General features: G+C 43.5%; 2 protein-coding genes across 2 annotated transcripts in view; both read left to right on the forward strand.

Annotated features, from left to right (window-relative positions):
- Positions 1–455: 455 nt before the first annotated feature.
- On the forward strand, positions 456–1,844 carry zmp:0000001268 (CYTL1 domain-containing protein). Its single transcript, XM_029671766.2, has 4 exons — positions 456–628; positions 703–747; positions 936–1,082; positions 1,511–1,844. Exons 1-4 carry the CDS (start codon positions 479–481, stop codon positions 1,577–1,579), a joined length of 411 nt encoding a protein of 136 aa, XP_029527626.1. The 5' UTR covers positions 456–478; the 3' UTR covers positions 1,580–1,844.
- A 532-nt stretch (positions 1,845–2,376) lies between these two features.
- Positions 2,377–24,749, forward strand: part of stk10 (serine/threonine kinase 10) — a 64,465-nt gene continuing 42,092 nt past the window's right edge. Inside the window, exons 1-2 of the mRNA XM_029671762.2 lie at positions 2,377–3,007; positions 22,648–22,812. Coding sequence (XP_029527622.1) covers positions 2,849–3,007; positions 22,648–22,812 — 324 coding nt within the window. The 5' untranslated portion in view covers positions 2,377–2,848. The remainder of the gene's footprint in view (positions 3,008–22,647; positions 22,813–24,749) is intronic.

Raw genomic sequence — 24,749 nt, forward strand, 5'->3', positions numbered from 1 at the left:
TGACGGTTAAGGTGTTGGCTTGAAAGTCACTGGACCTTGGTTCAAGTCCCAGTCAGGGATAGCATCCACCTCTTTTTCACCATTCTGTTCTGGAATTACTGTATTTACTTGAGTATAATGGTCACCGTCCCCGCAGAATTACACGTACAGTAAACAATAAGTACACATTTTTCCTTTCCCCTCAGCAGGCATGTTACTCCAAAAGCCAGGAGGTGGAACCACATAACATTAACAAAGACTTTGTGAGTAATGATTTAAGCAACTTTATTGTTCAATTTTGTGTGTGTGCAATCTCCCCACTTCAACACAAATTAGAACAGAGAATCAAACAAGAATAACAACAACAACAACAACAACAACAAAGGAAACCAAAAACATTCTAGTGTGTAATTGTCTTAAGATAGTAACATATCATTAGAGGATTCCTACCTGGTTATATAAAGGGCCTCCTTGTGTGTTTCACTGTGAACTATCAGCTATGGCCATTTTAGGACACACACTACTAGCACTTTCACTGGTAGCACTGGTCCTATGCTACCCTAACCCACCGACATGCTACACTAAGGTTTTGAGTATGGCTCGAGACCTCACCCATCAGGCAGCGATGATCAAGATGGAACCTGAAACTGTAAGTCACTTACCATAGAGGGACTGAGCACTGATTGCAGTGGAGTATACCTAATGTCTCTCTGTGTTTTCCAGAGGCGTTGCATGGCGCACATCCCACATCTCTACCTAGATGTGCATGTAAGTATGACTATGGCATTGTGGAAAGTTTTGTTGCAGTATTCACTGTGTACTTTTGAGATCACTATTGTGTCTGTTTAATTAAATACATTTCCCTGATGTTGAGGTTGCCGAAAAGATAACTGATTTCTACGCCTGATAATTGTTGGTCTGCAACATAAGAACAGATATGATATTCATCTTGACAGAACGCTTGCATCATGCCGAAGATGAGGCAGTACGTCTTTCTGGTGGACGGCTTGCGTGAACTGCGCTGTGCTTACACCAGGAAAGTGCGGGTGGTGGGTCTTGAGGTCAGGCAACTGCACATGATCATGTCCCAGAGGTGTCACGGGGTAAGAGAGCGACGACTAGCATTCACAGACAGACTAGCCCTTGATCCAGGCTCCCTGTCATTCAGACTCCGTTAAACATAATGGGGAAACAGAGGAGAACCACAACAAAGCTCTGTAATAACACATAAAGATAGTACTATTATCAGTCAAAAAAGTGAGCTTCATGATACAAATGATTGAAAGGGCATTCTGTTCTCTGAGATTTTTTGCCATTCTACTGTATTTGGTCAAGGAAATGCATAAAGTGAAATGACCTTTCAGAAAATCAATACTCTCATATCCTCTGAAATGACATAATAGTTGTATGCTCTTTGTTATGTCACTTTCCTCATGTTGCGTCATAGTCCTTGCACTGAGCACTGGGTTTTTGTTTTTACTAGTGCATTTTAGGGCACTGGCACTCACACGCCTCATATCTCTATGTTTAGGAGCTGGTGTTCACCACTGATGACTGTGCAGCCTTGGACCGCCCGCCGATGAGCTGGAGCCGGAAATGACAATGCCACTGTTTGATGGGAGAGAGAGGGAGAGGGAGAGAGAGAGAGAGAGAGAGAGAGAGAGAGAGAGAGAGGGATAGAGAGAGGGAGAGAGAGAGAGAGAGAGAGGAAGAGGGAGAGAGAGAGAGATAGTTGGTTATGACTGTGTATGATGCAAAACCCTGCAATGGGGAATTCAAACAGATTTAATGGCATTGTATTTTTTCTTTGACAAATTACTTTGCAAAAAAGTACCTTCGCCTAAAAATAAAGTGCATTGACGACATGTTTATGTTACATTGATGTGCTTGGCTGCTTGCTATCTGTGAAAGCCTGGGTTTGAGTTGAAGCCTAAATGTTGTGCTTGTTTGTTTCTTCCTGGGCTGAAATGATTTAATAAGACATCCTAATATGATACTCTGTATGATCCATCATCCATCGTTCCAGATGTGATATGACTTCACAATACATAACTTTTGGCAGAATTTGTTTATATCATCAAATATAAAATGGCCTTGTGAATTATAGTGTAAAAACGACCAAAGGTACCACATAATGGCAAGACCCAGAAGACCACAACAGACAGAATGTGCAGCTGATGTACCAGTACTATGATTAAATTCCCACCTAGTGGCGCTTGTGGGCTATAGAGTGCACCAAAATATATCCTTGTCTGCGTTTAAAAAGGCAAACCAATAAGATCAGCTCCAAAAAAGATCTGATATGAAAAGATCGGATGTGATTGGTCAAAAGATCAATTAGTGGAAAAAAATATAATAATTGGACTGCCTGTGTAAACTGTGTGCTAACTTCGATCACCTGTCAGTGGCCACATGCAGTGGTGGGTAACTGAAAAACTTCACGCCTATCTATCTAAACTGGGACGTGAAGTTCTCCCAACTATATATATCGTGCGTAAACATAACGGATCTGGACATAGAAAACGACATTTCTATTACGGCCGCGGGAGCGACAGGGTGGGGCTTGTCTTTTTTTTACATCGAAGCAACAATTTGTCCTCGATAACTCTACTGCAGCAGGTGGTCACCGTGTGGCAGTGGACAAACTGTGTGAATGAATATGGAAATATGAAGTTGTTCGATGACAACGCGTAGACTGGTATGAACCGAAGGCTTATTGTCTTACGTGAAAGGTGTGAAAAATGTTGGGTGCGTGCTTCTAGAGATCAGGTTGTTTTTTTTTGTACGAATACTTTAGTTCAACACGATTGAGTGAGACTCAAAATCATTGCTGTCTTCAGAAACTTTTATTACATTTTGCGGTGAAATTATGGCTTTTGCTAAATTAAGCCAAATACTTCGCTTGTCTTCTTTTGACATTAAAAAGAAGGCAAAGCAATATGAACACGTTCATCGAGACATCAATCCTAATGACCAATGGGAAATTATCGGAGAATTGGGTGATGGAGCGTTTGGAAAAGTTTACAAGGTAAGCATTATGGGTTTGTTTCAATGAGCTATTATGTTTATAACATCATATAATTGTGTATGACTTCAAAGAGAGACTTCAAAGAGATGATCATGGGCAAGTTGTTGCGCACTGAGAGTAGGCGCCACACCATTTCAGTTGAATCTGCTAGCCCATAGGGGGCACAGGGGCACGTGCCCGGTCATCAGACTTAACGTTTTTTAGTTTTTATAAATAATTTCAAAAATATTTTGTTACTCTGTAATATTACTAGCCACCTAGCACTTGTATGAAGTTAGCTCAGATAGTTCCCAATCTCCTAACCTCCTAACTAGATATACATTATTTCAGGCTATCAATCAAGTTAGACTAGCAACATTCTCCAATCTATGGTCAGGCCTAGCCCCAAGCAATCCTCACATACTTTGTGCCCCTTCAGATTTGTGGGGTGCATGACTCCCCTGATAGTACCTCTGCCTATTTGTCAGGCTATAAATTATTTGTAGGCACCACACAATTAGATGAAAACAGATGTGCTGTGCTGGCAATTATGGCATTTTTCTTATTTGGGCTGTCAAAACCGGTTCACTCATGTATCCATCTCAAACAACGTGGTTTATCAATCTCAAGGGAAAAAAAGTTTATATGCAAATATAGGGGGAAACATGCAATTTAAGAGACTTTCATCTGCCTTTGAAATGCATACTACCAGCAACATTATGTTCCTATTTCTGAATGACATTTAAAATGACTTTATTCTGATCTTTCTGTAGTCATACCCAACCCATTTGTGAAGTGTTTAGTTAATCTGAGTGAGCAAATTAGCATGATCGTAGGTAAACAAATGAATGTTTAATTAATGTTGATTGAGTCAGTCCACAGCTTATCATAAATACCAATGCTTGTGACATCAAATTTATTCATGTTGCCACTTGGACCAGATGTTTCCATTTCAGCAAATTAAGTTATTAGATTGTTTAGGTTTTATTCCTACTGTATTAAATTGGCCCATCACCAAGTGATGCATTCTAACCTGCTTACTTACAGGTCTTACTAGTTCCTATAAACTAGGTGATCTGTTAGTTTCCTGTTGGTGTACACTTGCAATGCTCACTTTCTGATATGAAGACCAGACTAGCAGTGAAGGCAGTGCTACAACTAGCTTACTCAGTTTTCTGATGTGAACAAGTGTCATGTGGGTTTTCGTTATCATCAAGAGTAAGAGATGGTTACTTACCACACCCTGAACATTTGGACTGACAGTAGGCAGAAGGAGAAATGTCTTGAATACATGAACATTTCACAAAGTGCTGAGGGACGCACAGTAGGGAGTTCCTGGATTTGTACAGTTCAATGCATATTTAACCTCTGTCACCTCTCATCACTAACTTCGTAATCATTTTGACGCTAGACTACAACTAGAATGATAATATTTGAATGTTCGTTTGTGCTGATTGTTTTCACCACTTATTGTGAACTTTGAGAGCGATTACTTTCTTTTGATGGGCAGCACACTCTGATCTAATGAGTTGCCTCTGTGCATAAAAACAACATCCTCTCTGGGCAGCTTTAAACATAAATAAAATAAAAAACAGTTTGTCTTCTGTGCCAATATGAATGTACCTACACGATGTAACCGCAATGTTGAGATAGATGTCGTCCTCTGTTTTTATGTTTATTATCTCGCTGTCATACTGTGTTTAACCCTGTTCCATCTTGCCTAGACATCTTGTCTCAAGAGGACTACAATGGAAATAAGTGTTTTTATTGCGTGTTATCCTCACTGATTTTACTCATGTGCATGTATGGCTTTTTTTTTAATGTGTGCTTATTTTTTTAAAATGGTAGAATGAATAAAATAACCAACCAAAAAAAAGAAGGCCAATCCAGACAGATCATCCTGTTGTGATGTTATCTTAACTAGACTCCATTTGGATCCCCCAGGACACCCCACTATTAGCCTTCCCTGTTTGCTTTGTCCAAACTCAACTGTAGTTTTGTGTTCGATCGCTATTTAATCTGGTTCTTTTAGCCCCCACTTTGCAACATGGCAGGAGAAGTATTTGCTTGTGCCCAGTGTAGTACAGTGAGTGCCTTTGGGGGTCAGTGGAAGAAGTGAGGCCGGGCCAGGGCACAGTGCACACACTCATACATTGTGAACCGGCATGTGAGCGAAAACCATGTGGCATGAGCCACCCTGATTATAAATAAATGCTGGCTTCAGTTAACGCCCCCACAAAAATACACCTCCTGAAGTAGCAGGTATACCTTGACAGTGGCTAATGACTAAGCAGTTGTCAGTCTGGGAAATACTTAATAATTTGTCCTAACCCAGGACTGAGAGTAAACTACAAGGCATCTTTGGAATTTCGACACTTACAATGGAAACGTGATAATAGACAGTCTCTACATCCTTCCTCCCTGGCTACATGTGATCTCCAGCCCCCATACAGTTTGGCTGTCCTGGAGTGCATGAGGAGTAGTCAGGGTCAGGAGGGAAGCTGTAGGCCGGGAGAGTGATGGAAGCACTTCCTGTATGCCCGTCAGGCTACTGACTAATCAGTCTGTGGGAAGAGAAGAAGCTCCGTCCACAGTGAATAGACTTAAGGCTCTGTCTCAACTAATCCTAGATTCTTCACTCCCTCTCTTCTCACCTCCTTCTCAAAACCTATTGGTGAAGATATGAGGGGCCATTGGCCTCATGATCTGTGTTTGCTGTACACACCGGGGTAAACAACAGGGCTTTGTTGACATGGTCTCAGGTTTTCCATGTCATGGGGTTATCCCTGTATCATGCTCAGGTTGATCACTGTCACCAGATGGTAAGGAGGACATCGTAGTCACTGTCACAGACAGCCATGACTAGAGGTGAGGTATAGTACCTGTCTAAGTTTGGACACACTTATTCATTCCAGGGTTTGTTTTTTAAATACAATTTTCTACATCAAAACTGCAAAAAAACACATGGAATCATGTAGTAACCAAAAAAGTGTTAAACAAATTCAAAGTAGCCACCCTTTGCCTTGATGACGGCTTTGCAGATTCTTGGCATTCTCTCAACTAGCTTCATGAGATAGTCACCTGGAATGCATTTCAATTAAGAGGTGTGCCTTGTTAATTTGTGGAATTTCTTTTCTTAATACGTTTTAGCCAATCAGTTGTGTTGTGACAAGGTAGGGGTGGTGTACAGAAGATGGCCCTATTTGTTAAAAGACCAAGTTCATATGTCAAGAACAGCTCAAATAAGCAAAATGAAATGACAGTCCGTCATTACTTTAAGACATGAAGGTCAATCAATATGGAAAATGTCAAAAACTTTTGAAAAAATAACAATAGCGAGACTGTATAAGGGGGTAACGGTACAGACTCAATGTGCGGGGGCACCAGTTGAGGTCGTATGTACATGTAGGTAGAGTTATTAAAGTGACTATGCATGGATAATAACAGAGTAGCAGTGGTGTAAAAGAGGGGTAGCCATTTGATTAGATGTTCAGGATTCTTATGGCTTGGGGGAAGAAGCTGTTTAGAAGCCTCTTGAGGACCGCCACAGGAAAGGAAGACCCAGAGTTACCTCTGCTGCAGAGGAAAAGTTCATTAGAGTTACCAGCCTCAGAAATTGCAGCCCAAATAAATGCTTCACAGAGTTCAAGTAACAGACATTTTCCACGTCATCTGTTCAGAGGAGACTGTGTGAATCAGGCCTTCATGGTTGAATTGCTGCAAAGAAACCACTACTAAAAGACACCAATAATAAGAAGAGACTTGCTTGGGCCAAGAAACACTACCAATGGGTATTAGACTGGTGGAAATCTGTCCTTTGGTCTGATGAGTCCAAATTTGAGATTTTTGGTTCCAACTGCCATGTCTTTTGTTAGACGCAGAGTAGCTGAACAAATGTTTTCCACGTGTGGTTCACACCGTGAAGCACGGAGGTGTGGGGGTGCTTTGTTGGTGACAGTCAGTGATTTATTTAGAATTCAAGGCACACTTAACCAGCATGGCTATCACAGCATTCTGCAGCGATACGCCATCCCATCAGGTTTGCGCTTAGTGGGACTATAATTTGTTTTTCAACAGGGCAATGACCCAAAACACACCTCCAGGCTGTGTAAGGGCTATTTGACCAAGAAGGAGAGTGATGGAGTGCTGCATCAGATAACCTGGCCTCCACAATCACCCGACTTCAACCCAATTGAGATTGTTTGGGATGAGTTGGACCGCAGAGTGAAGGAAAAGCAGCCAACAAGTGCTCAGCATATGTGGGAACTCCTTCAAGACGGTTGGAAAAGCTTTGCGGGTGAAGTTGGTTGAGAGAATGCCAAGAGTGTGCAAAGTTGTCATCAAGGCGAAGGGTGGCTACTTTGAAGAATCTAAAATATAAATATATTTTGATTTTGTATAACACTTTTTTGGGGCTACTAAAATCAAATTTTATTGGTCACATACACATGGTTAGCAGATGTTAATGCGAGTGTAGCGAAATGCTTGTGCTTCTACTTCCGACAATGCAGTAATAACCAACGAGTAATCTAACCTAACAATTTCACAACAACTACCTTATACAAGTGTAAAGGAATGAAGAATATGTACATAAAAATACACTGCTCAAAAAAATAAAGGGAACACTAAAATAACACATCCTAGATCTGAATGAATGAAATATTCTTATTGAATACTTTTTTCTTTACATAGTTGACTGTGCTGACAACAAAATCACACAAATTATCAATGGAAATGAAATTTATCAACCCATGGAGGTCTGGATTTGGAGTCACACTCAAAATGAAAGTGGAAAACCACACTACAGGCTGATCCAACTTTGATGTAATGTCCTTATTAAAACAAGTCAAAATGAGGCTCAGTAGTGTGTGTGTGTGTGTGTGGCTGGCCTCCACGTGCCTTTTTGACCACCCTACAACACCTGGGCATGCTCCTGATGAGGTGGCGGATGGTCTCCTGAGGGATCTCCTCCCAGACCTGGACTAAAGCACCTGCCAACTCCTGGATAGTCTGTGGTGCAACGTGGCGTTGATGGATAGCGTGAAACATGATGTCCCAGATGTGCTCAATTGGATTCAGGTCTGGGGAACGGGCGGGCCAGTCCATAGCATCTATGCCTTCCTCTTGCAGGAACTGCTGACACACTCCAGCCACATGAGGTCTAGCATTGTCTTGCATTAGGAGGAACCCAGGGCCAACCGCACCAGCTTATGGTCTCACAAGGGGTCTGAGGATCTCATCTCGGTACCTAATGGCAAGAAGGTTTGCTGTGTCTGTCAGCGTAGTGTCCAGAGCATGGAGGCGCTACCAGGAGACATCCCAGTACATCAGGAGACGTGGAGGAGGCTGTAGGAGGGCAACAACCCAGCAGCAGGACCGCTACCTTCGCCTTTGTGCAAGGAGGAGCAGGAGGAGCACTGCCAGAGCCCTGCAAAATGACCTCCAGCAGGCCACAAATGTGCATGTGTCTGCTCAAACGGTCAGAAACAGACTCCATGAGGGTGGTATGAGGGCCCGACGTCCACAGGTGGGGGTTGTGCTTACTACAGCCAAACACCGTGCAGGACGTTTGGCATTTGCCAGAGAACACCAAGATTGGAAGATTCGCCACTGGCGCCCTGTGCTCTTCACAGATGAAAGCAGATTCACACTGAGCACATGTGACAGACATGACAGAGTCTGGAGACGCCATGGAGAACGTTCTGCTGCCTGCAACATCCTCCAGCATGACCGGTTTGGCGGTGGGTCAGTCATGGTGTGGGGTGGCATTTATTTGGGGAGCCGCACAGCCCTCCATGTGCTCGCCAGAGGTAGCCTGATTGCCACAGCTCGCATTGATGGTCATCCTGGACGAGCTGCACTACCTGAGCCACTTGTGTGGGTTGTAGACTCCGTCTCATGCTACCACTAGAGTGAAAGCACCGCCAGCATTCAAAAGTGATCAAAACATCAGCCAGGAAGCATAGGAACTGAGAAGTGGTCTGTGGTCACCACCTGCAGAACCACTCCTTTATTGGGGGTGTCTTGCTAATTGCCTATAATTTCCACCTGTTGTCTATCCCATTTGCACAACAGCATGTGACATTTATTGTCAATCAGTGTTGCTTCCTAAGTGGACAGTTTGATTTCACAGAAGTGTGATTGACTTGGAGTTACATTGTGTTGTTTAAGTGTTCCCTTGAGCAGTGTATATGAATGAGTGATGGTACAGAACGGCATAGGTAAGATGCAGTAGATGGTATCGAGTACAGTATATACAAATGAGATGAGTAATGTAGGGTATGTAAACATATAAAAGTGGCATTGTTTAAAGTGGGTAGTGATACATTTTGATCCATTTTTACATTATTAAAGTGGCTGGAGTTGAGTCAGTATGTTTGCAGCAGCCACTCAATGTTAGTGGTGGCTGTTAAACAGTCTGATGGCTTTGAGATTTTTCAGTCTCCTGGTCCTTGCTTTGATGCACCTGTACTGACCTCTCCTTCTGGATGATAGCGGGGTGAACAGGCAGTGGCTCGGGTGGTTGTTGTCCTTGATGATCTTTATGGCCTTCCTGTGGCATCGGGTGGTGTAGGTGTCCTGGAGGGCAGGTAGTTTGCCCCCGGTGATGCGTTGTGCAGACCTCACTACCCTCTGGAGAGCCTTACGGTTGTGGGCGGAGCGGTTGCCGTACCAGGCGGTGATACAGCCCGACAGGATGCTCTCGATTGTGCATCTGTAAAAGTTTGTGTGCTTTTGGTGACAAGCCGAATTTCTTCAGCCTCCTGAGGTTGAAGAGGCGCTGCTGCGCCTTCTTCACCACGCTGTCTGTGTGGACCAATTCAGTTGTCCGTGATGTGTACGCCGAGGAACTTAAAACTTACTACCCTCTCCACTACTGTACCGTTAATGTGGATAGGGGGGTGCTCCCTCTGCTGTTTCCTGAAGTCCATGATCCTCTCCTTTGTTTTGTTCACGTTAAGTGTGAGGTTATTTTACTGACACCACACTCCGAGGGCCCTCATCTCCTCCCTGTAGGCCGTCTCGTTGTTGGTAATCAAGCCTACCACTGTAGTGTCTGCAAACTTGATGATTGAGTTGGAGGCGTGCATGGCCACGCAGTCGTGGGTGAACAGGGAGTATAGGAGAGGGCTCAGAACGCACCCTTGTGGGGCCCCAGTGTTGAGGATCAGCATGGGGGAGATGTTGTTACCTACCCTCACCACCTGGGGGTGGCCCGTCAGGAAGTCCAGTACCCAGTTGCACAGGGCGGGGTCGAGACCCAGGGTCTCAAGCTTGATGATGAGTTTGGAGGGTACTATGGTGTTAAATGCTGAGCTGTAGTTGATGAACAGCATTCTCACATAGGTATTCCTCTTGTCCAGATGGGTTAGGGCAGTCTGGTTGCAATTGCGTTGTCTGTGGACTTATTGGGGCGGGAAGCAAATTGGAGTGGGTCTAGGGTGTCAGGTAGGGTGGAGGTGATATGGTCCTTGACTAGTCTCTCAAAGCACTTCATGATGACGGAAGTGAGTGCTACGGTAGTCGTTTAGCTCAGTTACCTTAGCTTTCTTGGGAGCAGGAACAATGGTGGCCCTCTTGAAGCATGTTGGAACAGCAGACTGATTGCCTGAATATGTCCGTAAACACACCAGCCAGCTGGTCTGCGCATGCTCTGAGGACGCGGCTGGGGATGCCGTCTGGGCCTGCAGCCCTGCGAGGGTTAACACGTTTAAATGTTTTACTCACGTCGGCTACAGTGAAGGAGAGGCCGCAGGTAGTGGGCCGTGTCAGTGGCACTGTATTGTCCTCAAAGCGAGCAAAGAAGTTATTTAGTCTGTCTGGGAGCAAGACATCCTGGTCCGCAGCGGGGCTGGTTTTCTTTTTGTAATCCGTGATTGACTGTAGACCATGCCACATACCTCTTGTGTCTGAGCCGTTGAATTGCGACTCTACTTTGTCGCTATACTGACGCTTAGCTTGTGTGATTGCCTTGCGGAGGGAATAGCTACACTGTTTGTATTCGGTCATGTTTCCATATGTGTTATTTCATAGTTTTGATGTCTTCACTATTATTCTGCAATGTATCAAATAGTCAAAGTAAAGGAAAAACCCTTGAATCAGTAGTCCAAACTTTTAACTGGTACTGTACATAAATCTCCCCATGTGTAGACTATTGCTGAGACAGGAGCATGTCCCACTTCCTGCTGACCCGTATGTCACAGGATGTTTTTTATCTGTACGGCCGCCGCCAAACCCTTAAGCACAAGTGCTGAAAGGTTCCCTTTACTTTTTAATGGGACGTGCCGCTGCGCAGGCTTCCTGGCTGCTGCTGCTTGGTACTGTAAGTTTTCCTAGTAGCCTTATTTAGCCTAGCATTACCTGAGTAATACACCCCAAATGCCACCTTATTTCCTATATAGTGAACTACTTTTGAACACAAAGTACTAGTGCAATATGTAGGGACTAGGGTGCCGTGGTGGAGATGTTACCAGCGCTGGTAATCTGTGGGGCCCAGTTGTGGCCGGTCTGGCTGATAAGTGCTCTCCTGGATGGGTGTGGACAGCACGCTCCTTTGTGACGCTCTCTCACTCACCACGCTCTCCTGTAGAGGCTCGTCCCCCATGACTTCCCAGCCCCCTGTCGGTATGTCTGTGGCAGGTTGCCTTGGTGACTGTCTGAGTTGGAGTGTGGGCGAGGGAGTAATGTTTTGTGAGAACATCATGAGTTAAACTTGTCATAACTGATTTAGTGGTTTTGAAATACATTGACGCTAGCCTATATCAGAGGCAAAGCACAATACATGATGTAACCGCACTGCTAAAGTAATCAAATAACAAATGCCTTTTGTGCAGTCTATGTTTCACGTTTTCATCAAGTTAGGAGACACATTTACAAATAATAATTTAAATGTTTTTATTAGTTAGTTTTTTTTTGGTCCTGTTTCACTGTTATGTACAAGTGGTAACCTGTACAGGTGTGAAATAGAAATGTGTTTTTTGCATACCCCTCTCCCCCTGAGACACAGAAAATGTACTGGACTATGTTCTATTTAGTCATACATACAGATGTAGGATCTTTATTTGAACCTGTTTGCTACAGCAGGAAAATAATCCTGCAGTAAAACAAAATGTGAATTATTATTTGGATTACAATGAATTGACATTTTTGTAAGGGTTGATACATTTTTCTTAAGGGAAAATCAAGTTTGTAATTTCAAAGTGGAAATTATAAACATCAGAAGCCTTTTTAAACCCTGAATACACTACATGTTTTACATTTCCTGCATTGCAGGAACATTCTCCTGCAACAGGGTGATCAAATGAAGATCCTACATCAGTACTGACTCGACAGCTCTATGTTCAGAGCCTATCCTAAGAGACGTGCTGCAGCGAGTTCTTCACTGTTCTGAGCTTGAAACATTTCACAATACCTCACAGCAAAACATCCTCAGACAGCAGCACTATTCCTTCTGGGGTTCAGCATTTGAACTTGTCTGCTGTGTCCTACACCCATGTGGAACAACTGTAAATAAAGCTACAGTAAGAATTCAACCATGTATAATCCTCAGCTCATGTAACACAAGAGAAGTAGAATGTCCCCACTGGAAAGAGAAAAGGCAGGTAGATGGCACAACACTGTCTACTAGGGGTGTGAACGTTTAAACTTGGGATGACTAACAGGTTTCGATCGTCATAAAGGGAAAAAGGCAACGATGCTTTAATGTTAATAAGAGGAGATGTGCATCTTTCAAATGATTTACCACGGATATAAAGCACTCCGCACATCATTATCATTGACAAATGCAAACGACAGCAAGTCCTGTATGGCAATACTTTTGAGACATTACATGAGAAGGTGGTGAAATGCAAACTTTCCAAGGTGGAATTGAGGTACAGTAATGGTAGTACAGGTGCAATGCTTAACCATATGACATTACATAAACTTAACCATATGACATTACATATACTTAACCATATGACATTACATATACTTAACCATATGACGTTACATATACTTAACCATATGACGTTACATATACTTAACCATATGACGTTACATATACTTAACCATATGACGTTACATATACTTAACCATATGACGTTACATATACTTAACCATATGACGTTACATATACTTAACCATATGACGTTACATATACTTAACCATATGACGTTACATATACTTAACCATATGACGTTACATATACTTAACCATATGACGTTACAAACTTAACCATATGACGTTACATATGCTTAACCATATGACATTACATATACTTAACCATGTGACATTACACATTACATATACTTAACCATATGACATTACTATACTTAACCATATGACATTACATATACTTAACCATGTGACATTACATATACTTAACCATATGACATTACATATACTTACCCATATGACGTTACATATACTTAACCATGTGACGTTACATATACTTAACCATGTGACGTTACATATACTTAACCATGTGACGTTACATATACTTGTGACGTTACATATACTTGTGACGTTACATATACTTGTGACGTTACATATACTTGTGACGTTACATATACTTAACCATGTGACGTTACATATACTTAGCCATATGACGTTACATATACTTAGCCATATGACGTTACATATACTTAGCCATATGACGTTACATATACTTAGCCATATGACGTTACATATACTTAGCCATATGACGTTACATATACTTAGCCATATGGCTTTACATATACTTAACCAAATGACATTACATATACTTAACCATATGGCTTAATTAACCATATGAAAGAGACGCACCGTGAGACCCAAATCATTGCTGACAGCACCACAGGCACCACACAACAGACATTAGACAGCTTCACACACGAGGTGCAATAAGGGACTGAGTGAGAAAATGACAGCACTGATTACAGAAATGAATGTAGTTGATATGCAGCCATTGTCAATGGTAGAGGATGTTGGCTTCAATTCCCTGATGGCATTATCTAGAACCAGACTACAACATGCCATGTCGAAAAACTGATGGCCCGGAAATTCTACAACGATTGCTCTTCAAGTACAAAGCGCAAGCTCTCAAACCCCATACGTTCTTTATTTATTTTTATAAATCGATACTTAGAGTCAAAGAATCTATACAATATCGTCCAAAATAATATTGCAATAAGCAATTGTATAGATTTTTCCCCCTGTATATAGTGCAGTACTTATCAGAGCCCTTATGGGCCCTGGTCAAATCTAGTGCCCTATAAATGCAATAGGGTTTCATTTGGGACACATCTATGTACAGCAGCAACATAACAGTAGCAATTAACACTAATCAATAGCTAGGCTAGTTAGTATCCTGTTATTTCTGTTCAGTAGGATACAATGCATTTCAAATGTTATCATGTTCATTGTACTTATAGAGAACTCTGCCAGACTTTATGCAGAATCCTAGACCTACTTTTGATAAATAGACTGGGATGATAACCACACGCATGATCAAGGCTTTTATCTCAAGCGACTGACTGTTAACGCATACAGCAACTGCCCCCCATGTGTATGCCTGTGGACTAATTACACTCTGTCGTGGCTCTTTTCCTCTTTTGCATGCCTGTGGACTAATTACACTCTGTCGGGTCTTTTCCTTTTGCATGCCTGTGGACTAATTACACTCTGTCGAGGGTTTTTTCCTTTTGCATGCCTGTGGACTAATTACACTCTCAGTCGAGGGTCTTTTCCTTTTGCATGCCTGTGGACTAATTACACTCTCAGTCGAGGGTCTTTTCCTTTTGCATGCCTGTGGACTAATTACACTCTGTCGAGGGTCTTTTCCTTTTGCATGCCTGTGGACTAATTACACTCTCAGTCGAGGGTCTTTTCCTTTTGCATGCCTGTGGACTAATTACACTCTCAGTCGAGGGTCTCAACTTACTGTTGACAGTTATAATGTGTACAATTTCGAAATTTGGTTGTGCATCAGCAGTTTATTTGGGCCCCAACCGGGGTGGGGCCCATTGATCATCAGTTATCATATATTAAAAATGCAAACATTTTCCTCCACCCTATGGCAAAATGTGTATAATTGCATGAAATTAGCTGTAAAACTGCTAATTCTTTTCTCTGTCCATGGCAAAATGTGTAGAAATGCAGGAAATTAACTTAAATCATGTGTTTTAATCTTCGCTGTCATGAGGGGGTTGGTATGGATGTGGGGAGTTGCCCATCTCTTCATTATCTGTACCTGATATGCTTCTTATATGAGAATCAAACAAACAAGCCTGGTGTTCCCAGGACCCAAACCCAAAGCTGTCTGAGATGTATTTTTCATAATGATAAGTTGATTTGAGTCATCTTCAGAGGGAGATTAAGATTTACTAGGCAGCCCAATGTTAACAAGAATTCTAGACATGACATTCCTGTTCAGAGAAATGTTCAGGGTTGTACATCTTAACGCCAGGGCAAAGGTTTAGCACACATTCTCTAGAGATGGGCTGGGGCTGGGATTAGTGTCCTGTCAGCCTGTGTGCATGTGCACTCTGGCAAAGTGCACAGTACAGTGGACATGCAGGCAGGCCCACGCCTTGGCACACCGCTTCATGGTTACTGTACTGTATTCTGCTATCAACCTGGAAGTGATTGGCCCCAGGAGGCTGTGCCAGCAGCAGCAGAGAGCAGACACGCACCACCCGCTGAGTCCAGTGTGTCTGCTCCTCTCCTTTCACAGCCAGGTGTAGTAATCTGCCCAGTGAACGTCACTCCACTAACTGGATCTGTATGTGTTCTCATCACGTACCCCAGAGGCAGGGGAGAAGAAGCTGATCCCTCGTTTACTGCTTTGACCTTTTGTGGAGCACTGAGAGGAAGAGTGACTTCTCCCATGAAGGGACACCAACAGGCGGTCTGTAGCAAAAGAGGGGCCTGTGACGTTTAGTTGTCCCTGACATCCATGGAAATGTTGGGCAAAACAATCTACTGAACAGTTTGTTCCTCAGTGTGATGATTGGGTTAGAGAGAGCACTGCTTTGTTGTTCCTCAGTGTGATGATTGGGTTAGAGAGAGCACTGCTTTGTTGTACCTCAGTGTGATGATTGGGTTAGAGAGAGCACTGCTTTGTTGTTCCTCAGTGGGATGATTGGGTTAGAGAGAGCACAGCTTTGTTGTTCCTCAGTGTGATGATTGGGTTAGAGAGAGCACAGCTTTGTTGTTCCTCAGTGGGATGATTGGGTTAGAGAGAGCACTGCTTTGTTGTTCCTCAGTGGGATGATTGGGTTAGAGAGCACAGCTTTGTTGTTCCTCAGTGTGATGATTGGGTTAGAGAGAGCACAGCTTTGTTGTTCCTCAGTGGGATGATTGGGTTAGAGAGAGCACTGCTTTGTTGTTCCTCAGTGTGATGATTGGGTTAGAGAGAGCACTGCTTTGTTGTTCCTCAGTGTGATGATTGGGTTAGAGAGAGCACTGCTTTGTTGTTCCTCAGTGTGATGATTGGGTTAGAGAGCACAGCTTTGTTGTTCCTCAGTGTGATGATTGGGTTAGAGAGCACTGCTTTGTTGTTCCTCCGTGTGATGATTGGGTTAGAGGGAGCACAGCTTTGTTGTTCCTCAGTGTGATGATTGGGTTAGAGAGAGCACAGCTTTGTTGTTCCTCAGTGTGATGATTGGGTTAGAGAGAGCACAGCTTTGTTGTTCCTCAGTGTGATGATTGGGTTAGAGAGAGCACAGCTTTGTTGTTCCTCAGTGTGATGATTGGGTTAGAGAGAGCACTGCTTTGTTGTTCCCCAGTGTGATGATTGGGTTAGAGAGAGCACTGATTTGTTGTTCCTCAGTGTGATGATTGGGTTAGAAATCAAATCAAATCAAATTTTATTTGTCACATACACATGGTTAGCAGATGTTAATGCGAGTGTAGCGAAATGCTTGTGCTTCTAGTTCCGACAATGCAGTGATAACCAACAAGTAATCTAACTAACAATTCCAAAACTACTGTCTTATACACAGTGTAAGGGGATAAGGAATATGTACATAAGGATATATGAATGAGTGATGGTACAGAGCAGCATACAGTAGATGGTATCGAGTACAGTATATACATATGAGATGAGTATGTAGACAAAGTAAACAAAGTGGCATAGTTAAAGTGGCTAGTGACATAAGAATGCAGTCGATGATCTAGAGTACAGTATATACATATGCATATGAGATGAATAATGTAGGGTAAGTAACATTATATAAGGTAGCATTGTTTAAAGTGGCTAGTGATATATTTACATCATTTCCCATCAATTCCCATTATTAAAGTGGCTGGAGTTGGGTCAGTGTCAATGACAGTGTGTTGGCAGCAGCCACTCAATGTTAGTGGTGGCTGTTTAACAGTCTGATGGCCTTGAGATAGAAGCTGTTTTTCAGTCTCTCGGTCCCAGCTTTGATGCACCTGTACTGACCTCGCCTTCTGGATGATAGCGGGGTGAACAGGCAGTGGTTCGGGTGGTTGATGTCCTTGATGATCTTTATGGCCTTCCTGTAACATCGGGTGGTGTAGGTGTCCTGGAGGGCAGGTAGTTTGCCCCCGGTGATGCGTTGTGCAGACCTCACTACCCTCTGGAGAGCCTTACGGTTGAGGGCGGAGCAGTTGCCGTACCAGGCGGTGATACAGCCCGCCAGGATGCTCTCGATTGTGCATCTGTAGAAGTTTGTGAGTGCTTTTGGTGACAAGCCGAATTTCTTCAGCCTCCTGAGGTTGAAGAGGCGCTGCTGCGCCTTCTTCACGACGCTGTCAGTGTGAGTGGACCAATTCAGTTTGTCTGTGATGTGTATGCCGAGGAACTTAAAACTTGCTACCCTCTCCACTACTGATCCATCGATGTGGATAGGGGGGTGTTCCCTCTGCTGTTTCCTGAAGTCCACAATCATCTCCTTAGTTTTGTTGACGTTGAGTGTGAGGTTATTTTCCTGACACCACACTCCGAGGGCCCTCACCTCCTCCCTGTAGGCCGTCTCGTCGTTGTTGGTAATCAAGCCTACCACTGTTGTGTCGAGAGCACTGCTTTGTTGTTCCTCAGTGTGATGATTGGGTTAGAGAGAGCACTGCTTTGTTGTTCCTCAGTGTGATGATTGGGTTAGAGAGCACTGCTTTGTTGTTCCTCCGTGTGATGATTGGGTTAGAGAGCACTGCTTTGTTGTTCCTCAGTGGGATGATTGGGTTAGAGAGCACTGCTTTGTTGTTCCTCAGTGTGATGATTGGGTTAGAGAGCACTGCTTTGTTGTTCCTCAGTGTAATGATTGGGTTAGAGAGAGCACAGCTTTGTTGTTCCTCAGTGTGATGATTGGGTTAGAGAGCACTGCTTTGTTGTTCCTCAGTGTGATGATTGGGTTAGAGAGAGCACTGCTTTGTTGTTCCTCAGTGGGATGATTGGGTTAGAGAGAGCACTGCTTTGTTGTTCCTCAGTGTGATGATTGGGTTAGAGAGAGCACTGCTTTGTTGTTCCTCAGTGTGATGATTGGGTTAGAGAGCACTGCTTTGTTGTTCCTCCGTGTGATGATTGGGTTAGAGAGCACTGCTTTGTTGTTCCTCAGTGGGATGATTGGGTTAGAGAGCACTGCTTTGTTGTTCCTCAGTGGGATGATTGGGTTAGAGAGAGCACTGCTTTGTTGTTCCTCAGTGTAATGATTGGGTTAGAGAGAGCACTGCTTTGTTGCTCCTCAGTGTGATGATTGGGTTAGAGAGAGCACAGCTTTGTTGTTCCTCAGTGTGATGATTGGGTTAGAGAGAGCACTGCTTTGTTGTTCCTCAGTGGGATGATTGGGTTAGAGAGAGCACTGCTTTGTTGTTCCTCAGTGTGATGATTGGGTTAGAGAGCACTGCTTTGTTGTTCCTCCGTGTGATGATTGGGTTAGAGAGCACTGCTTTGTTGTTCCTCAGTGGGATGATTGGGTTAGAGAGCACTGCTTTGTTGTTCCTCAGTGTGATGATTGGGTTAGAGAGAGCACTGCTTTGTTGTTCCTCAGTGTAATGATTGGGTTAGAGAGAGCACAGCTTTGTTGTTCCTCAGTGTGATGATTGGGTTAGAGAGAGCACTGCTTTGTTGTTCCTCAGTGTGATGATTGGGTTAGAGAGAGCACTGCTTTGTTGTTCCTCAGTGTGATGATTGGGTTAGAGAGAGCACTGCTTTGTTGTTCCTCAGTGTGATGATTGGGTTAGAGAGAGCACTGCTTTGTTGTACCTCAGTGTGATGATTGGGTTAGAGAGAGCACAGCTTTGTTGTTCCTCAGTGTGATGATTGGGTTAGAGAGAGCACTGCTTTGTTGTACCTCAGTGTGATGATTGGGTTAGAGAGAGCACAGCTTTGTTGTTCCTCAGTGTGATGATTGGGTTAGAGAGAGCACTGCTTTGTTGTTCCTCAGTGGGATGATTGGGTTAGAGAGAGCACTGCTTTGTTGTTCCTCAGTGGGATGATTGGGTTAGAGAGAGCACTGCTTTGTTGTTCCTCAGTGTGATGATTGGGTTAGAGGGAGCACAGCTTTGTTGTTCCTCAGTGGGATGATTGGGTTAGAGGGAGCACTGCTTTGTTGTTCCTCAGTGGGATGATTGGGTTAGAGAGAGCACAGTTTTGTTGTTCCTCAGTGTGATGATTGGGTTAGAGAGAGCACAGCTTTGTTGTTCCTCAGTGGGATGATTGGGTTAGAGAGAGCACAGCTTTGTCGTTCCTCAGTGGGATGATTGGGTTAGAGAGAGCACTGCTTTGTCGTTCCTCAGTGTGATGATTGGGTTAGAGAGCACAGCTTTGTTGTTCCTCAGTGTGATGATTGGGTTAGAGGGAGCACAGCTTTGTTGTTCCTCAGTGTGATGATTGGGTTAGAGAGAGCACGGCTTTGTTGTTCCTCAGTGTGATGATTGGGTTAGAGAGAGCACAGCTTTGTTGTTCCTCAGTGTAATGATTAGGTTAGAGAGAGCACAGCTTTGTTGTTCCTCAGTGTGATGATTGGGTTAGAGAGAGCACAGCTTTGTTGTTCCTCAGTGTAATGATTGGGTTAGAAGGAGCACAGCTTTGTTGTTCCTCAGTGTAATGATTGGGTTAGAGGGAGCACTGCTTTGTTGTTCTCTGCTGTGATAATGGAGAGGAGGAAGAGGTGGTGTTGTAAGCCAGTTTTTCTATCTGTTAGTACAATCAGGTTAGTGTGAGTATACAGCTCTATGCTCACCCAGCACCACTCTTCCTCCTCCTCCAGTGGAGAGACTGCAGAGCCTTTTATGCCTTCCAGGAAGTCAGTGCTCCCTTGTGAGGCACAATGAGGCGTTTCAGTGTCATTTCCTCTGTGTACAGTACAGCCCCTTCCCTCCCCCATAGACAGACAGACTTACAGATGGGAAGATGCTCTATCTCTCCGTCTCTCCACTCCCCGCAACTCAACTGAAGCCCAGAAGCACATTCCTGGGTCGTGTTCTCACTGAGCTGCAGAGCAGGGTGGGGGGATTGGCCTTTTACAAGGCAGACTAGACGCGAGTGGAAAAGAGGTACGACTCCCAGTCAGGCACGAGCAGTGTGCACCTTTCTCCAAGCCTCAGAATGTCATAAAGAGAGAGGGGTGGAAAGAGAGTGCGGGGTTAGCAAGCTTGGTTATGCAGACTCGTTAAGCGGGAATTGTGACCTAACGGGCCCTTTGTTGACTCTGAGATGGGGGTTTCCGTGGTGGGAGCAGAGCCGTTTCCTGGATGTGGTGATGAAATGCAAATGCTCTGCGACACATTGTCAGATACGCATTGTCAGATGTCTTTCCAGTCAAACACTGTATGCAAAGGTTAAGTTTCCTAACCATGTGACCTCACCAGGAAAAACTGAGTCCTCATTTAAAAAAGGCCCTGGAGTTATTCCATCTTCGGGAACTCTCAGGGTTGTTAATTATGGTAGGCCAGTGTCTCCAGGCGTGTGCGTGACTACACTGTTTACCCAGATGTTTTCCCACAGACCCCTCAGGCACTGGACACCACCAGACTGTTTAGTCTGCAGCCTCGCATCTCCAGGTCATTGGGAGTAGTTTGAGCTTCACTCACTCACTCACTCACTCACTCACTCACTCACTCACTCACTCACTCACTCACTCACTCACTCACTCACTCACTCACTCACTCAAAACAATCAGTGTAGATGAAGGGGAGGAGACAGTTAAATAATAATTTTTAAGCCTTGAGACATTTGAGACATGGATTGTGTGTGTGTGCCATTCAGAAGGTGAATGGGCAAGACAAAATATTTAAGTGCCTTTGAACGGGGTATGGTAGTAGGTGCCAGGCGCACCGGTTTGTGTCAAGAACTGGAACGCTGCTGGATTTTCACGCTCAACAGTTTCTCATGTGTATCAAGAATTGTCCACCACCCAAAGGACATCCAGCCAACTTGACACAACTGTGGGAAGCATTGGAGTCAACATGGGCCAGCATCCCTGTTTGACATCTTGTAGAGTTCATGCCTAACGAATTGAGGTTCTTCTGAGGCCAAAGAAGGTGCAACTCAACATTAGAAAGGTGTTCCTGATGTTTGGTAGACTCAGTGTAGATCTATCCGCCTATACTATAGATAAAGACATACGTCTCTCTTGACTTTTACCTCTTTTTCTCCCATTGTTAACTCGCAACATCCTTTCTCTTTTAATTTTTGGTTGTTGCTCTCTCTGTCTCACACAGTCTTTGTTCTCTCTGCTCTCATTCTCACACACACACACCATTATGTAGAGACCACACACCTTTCCCAGAGCACAACTTGTTTAACCTAGATGAATTCATTCTCAGAATTATAGCCTCTGACAGAGACCTGTACTTCCTGTCTGTTGTCATGTGGTCACCACTTACTCACCCCTCCTGATGCTGGTTTATCATGCAGTCGGGGACAGTGTTTCTAACTCATTTGTAGTGCCTTGTCAATGTGGATGGATGGGCTGGCTGACTGCATGGCAACAGTGGTTCCTCCTCCTTAGCTCTTACAGGGAAGTAAAACTTTCTCTGCTATGGTTTTGATTAAGGTTTATTTCCATGAGAAAGTCTTGGACACACACACACACACACACAGGAATTCATTGGGTGGGAGGGCGGTCCAACCTATATTGTCAAATTTAGTTTCCAGTATTTAATGTGTGACATATAATGTTAATTCACTAAGACTAGTAACTTTAACTCCATGAAGTCCATTTGCTTATTTCGCAATATATGAGACTTGTGATGTCTTCACTACCTTTTCAATTGTAGTCACATGAGAAAAACACGGAAGTTCATTTCGAAACGGGGTGGTTTTCGCAAGTTCAATTTCCTTCCTCACACCCTTACTAGTTCACCACGGCCGGGCCCTTCCTCACACCCTTACTAGTTCACCACGGCCGGGCCCCACCTATGATTTTTCTTAGTATTACTCAATATACCCTCTCATTAAAATTCACTGTCCTCGTGTAGTCTATTTAAATAGCCCCCATGTGCAGAAATTATGCCTGTAGCCTACTTCCTGTGTGCTGACCTTTTGACATTTACCAGTCACCCAATAGATAATAACGCCTGTTAGGGTAGAATCACAAAGCAAAATATATATGGAAAGTCAAAGTGAGAAGGCTTTTTAAATGAATGTATAAATGGCTCGATATCCTTCATCTCATGAACACTAAATGAGGACACGATGGTGTAAATATTGACATGTTGACTCCTTAATCTTCTAGGCCAAAAACAAGGAGACTGGAGCGCTGGCTGCGGCCAAGGTGATTGAGACAAAGACTGAAGAGGAGCTGGAGGACTACATGGTGGAGATAGACATCCTGGCCAAGTGTGACCACTGCTACATTGTCAAGCTGCTAGACGCCTTCTACCATGACGCCAAGCTCTGGGTAAGACCTCAGGGCCGCCAGTGGGCCACCCATGAGCCACTGTGCCGACGGTGAGCCGGAACTGGGCCCTGTGGAGTTTGTAGTGGAACTCCCAAAACTGTTAGCCAAATCAATGGTCTGATCCATTCCAGAGCCCTCTATTACAGAATAGGTTCTGACCTAACCTGATGATGAACCTTCATAGATTCTATGAGGATCTAGCTAGATCGTTCACTTCCTCCCTCTAGGAGACTCTTTTTCCCCTCTCCCTCTCTCATTATTGAATACACTGCAATTTTGCATGTACTTTGTAATATGCCCGTGTCTTCCAAGACAAACACTGTTGACCTTATAAAGCATGCTGGTCCCGGACATCAAGTATCCTAGGAATTACGAAATGTAGCAAAAAAAGAAAATGGTCACAAGCCAACACGTTATTGTTAAAACAAATAATCTAGCACACTGTTCATACTGCAGCAACACTTTATGATGCTATTCTGTTGCACACTGTTCATACTGCAGCAACACTTTATGATGCTATTCTGATACACACTGTTCATACTGAAGCAACACTTTATGATGCTATTCTGATACACACTGTTCATACTGAAGCAACACTTTATGATGCTATTCTGATACACACTGTTCATACTGCAGCAACACTTTATGATGCTATTCTGATACACACTGTTCATACTGCAGCAACACTTTATGATGCTATTCTGATACACACTGTTCATACTGCAGCAACACTTTATGATGCTATTCTGTTGCACACTGTTCATACTGCAGCAACACTTTATGATGCTATTCTGATACACACTGTTCATACTGAAGCAACACTTTATGATGCTATTCTGATACACACTGTTCATACTGAAGCAACACTTTATGATGCTATTCTGATACACATTGTTCATACTGAAGCAACACTTTATGATGCTATTCTGATACACACTGTTCATACTGAAGCAACACTTTATGATGCTATTCTGATACACACTGTTCATACTGAAGCAACACTTTATGATGCTATTCTGATACACACTGTTCATACTGCAGCAACACTTTATGATGCTATTCTGATACACACTGTTCATACTGAAGCAACACTTTATGATGCTATTCTGATACACACTGTTCATACTGAAGCAACACTTTATGATGCTATTCTGATACACACTGTTCATACTGAAGCAACACTTTATGATGCTATTCTGATACACACTGTTCATACTGAAGCAACACTTTATGATGCTATTCTGATACACACTGTTCATACTGCAGCAACACTTTATGATGCTATTCTGTTGCACACTGTTCATACTGCAGCAAAATGTTATGTTATTCTGAACTGTGATACACATTGGGTTGGATTCTGACGTTTACGATTAATTATTTATCTGACTATAGTATTTTTGTGACTATCATTGCATGACTGACTGACCTTTGAAACCGTGACCTGGATATAAGTGCAGTATAAACTCAACTCGACAGCTAAAAGCCAAAGTGATGTAAAACTGCTGAGTTGAAATGGTCATAGAGGTGAAAGTGTAGGTGATCTTAAACCTGCATTATGTAACTTTTTGGGGTGATATTTCACAGCAGTTTAAACTGAAATTAAACAAACTAGTTCCATTTTAGCACCCAGGAAATAGTCTGAGCGGTGTCTGTATAGTGCAGCTTTAAGTGTGGTTCTTACAGACCAAGTAGATGCCAAGAGATTTCTACATTTCATTCCAGCCTCATACCGATTTTTAAATGGTTGTGTACACAACGATTCCATCTCTCATAGGGTTCAGAGTAGACGGTCAACAGACAGAGGAGTGGGGTATGACATCATAGTGCAGTGTTGGGGCACCTTGTACATGGCGGCAGGTCTATTGCTCCCCCTCCCCAGCTGTTCAAAACCCTGAGGCTTGTTGCACCCCTGCTATGGCATAGCTGAAATTCCATAG

This window comes from Oncorhynchus nerka, linkage group LG10 (genome assembly GCF_034236695.1).
Source record: "Oncorhynchus nerka isolate Pitt River linkage group LG10, Oner_Uvic_2.0, whole genome shotgun sequence".
Classification (NCBI taxonomy): Eukaryota; Metazoa; Chordata; class Actinopteri; order Salmoniformes; family Salmonidae; genus Oncorhynchus; species Oncorhynchus nerka.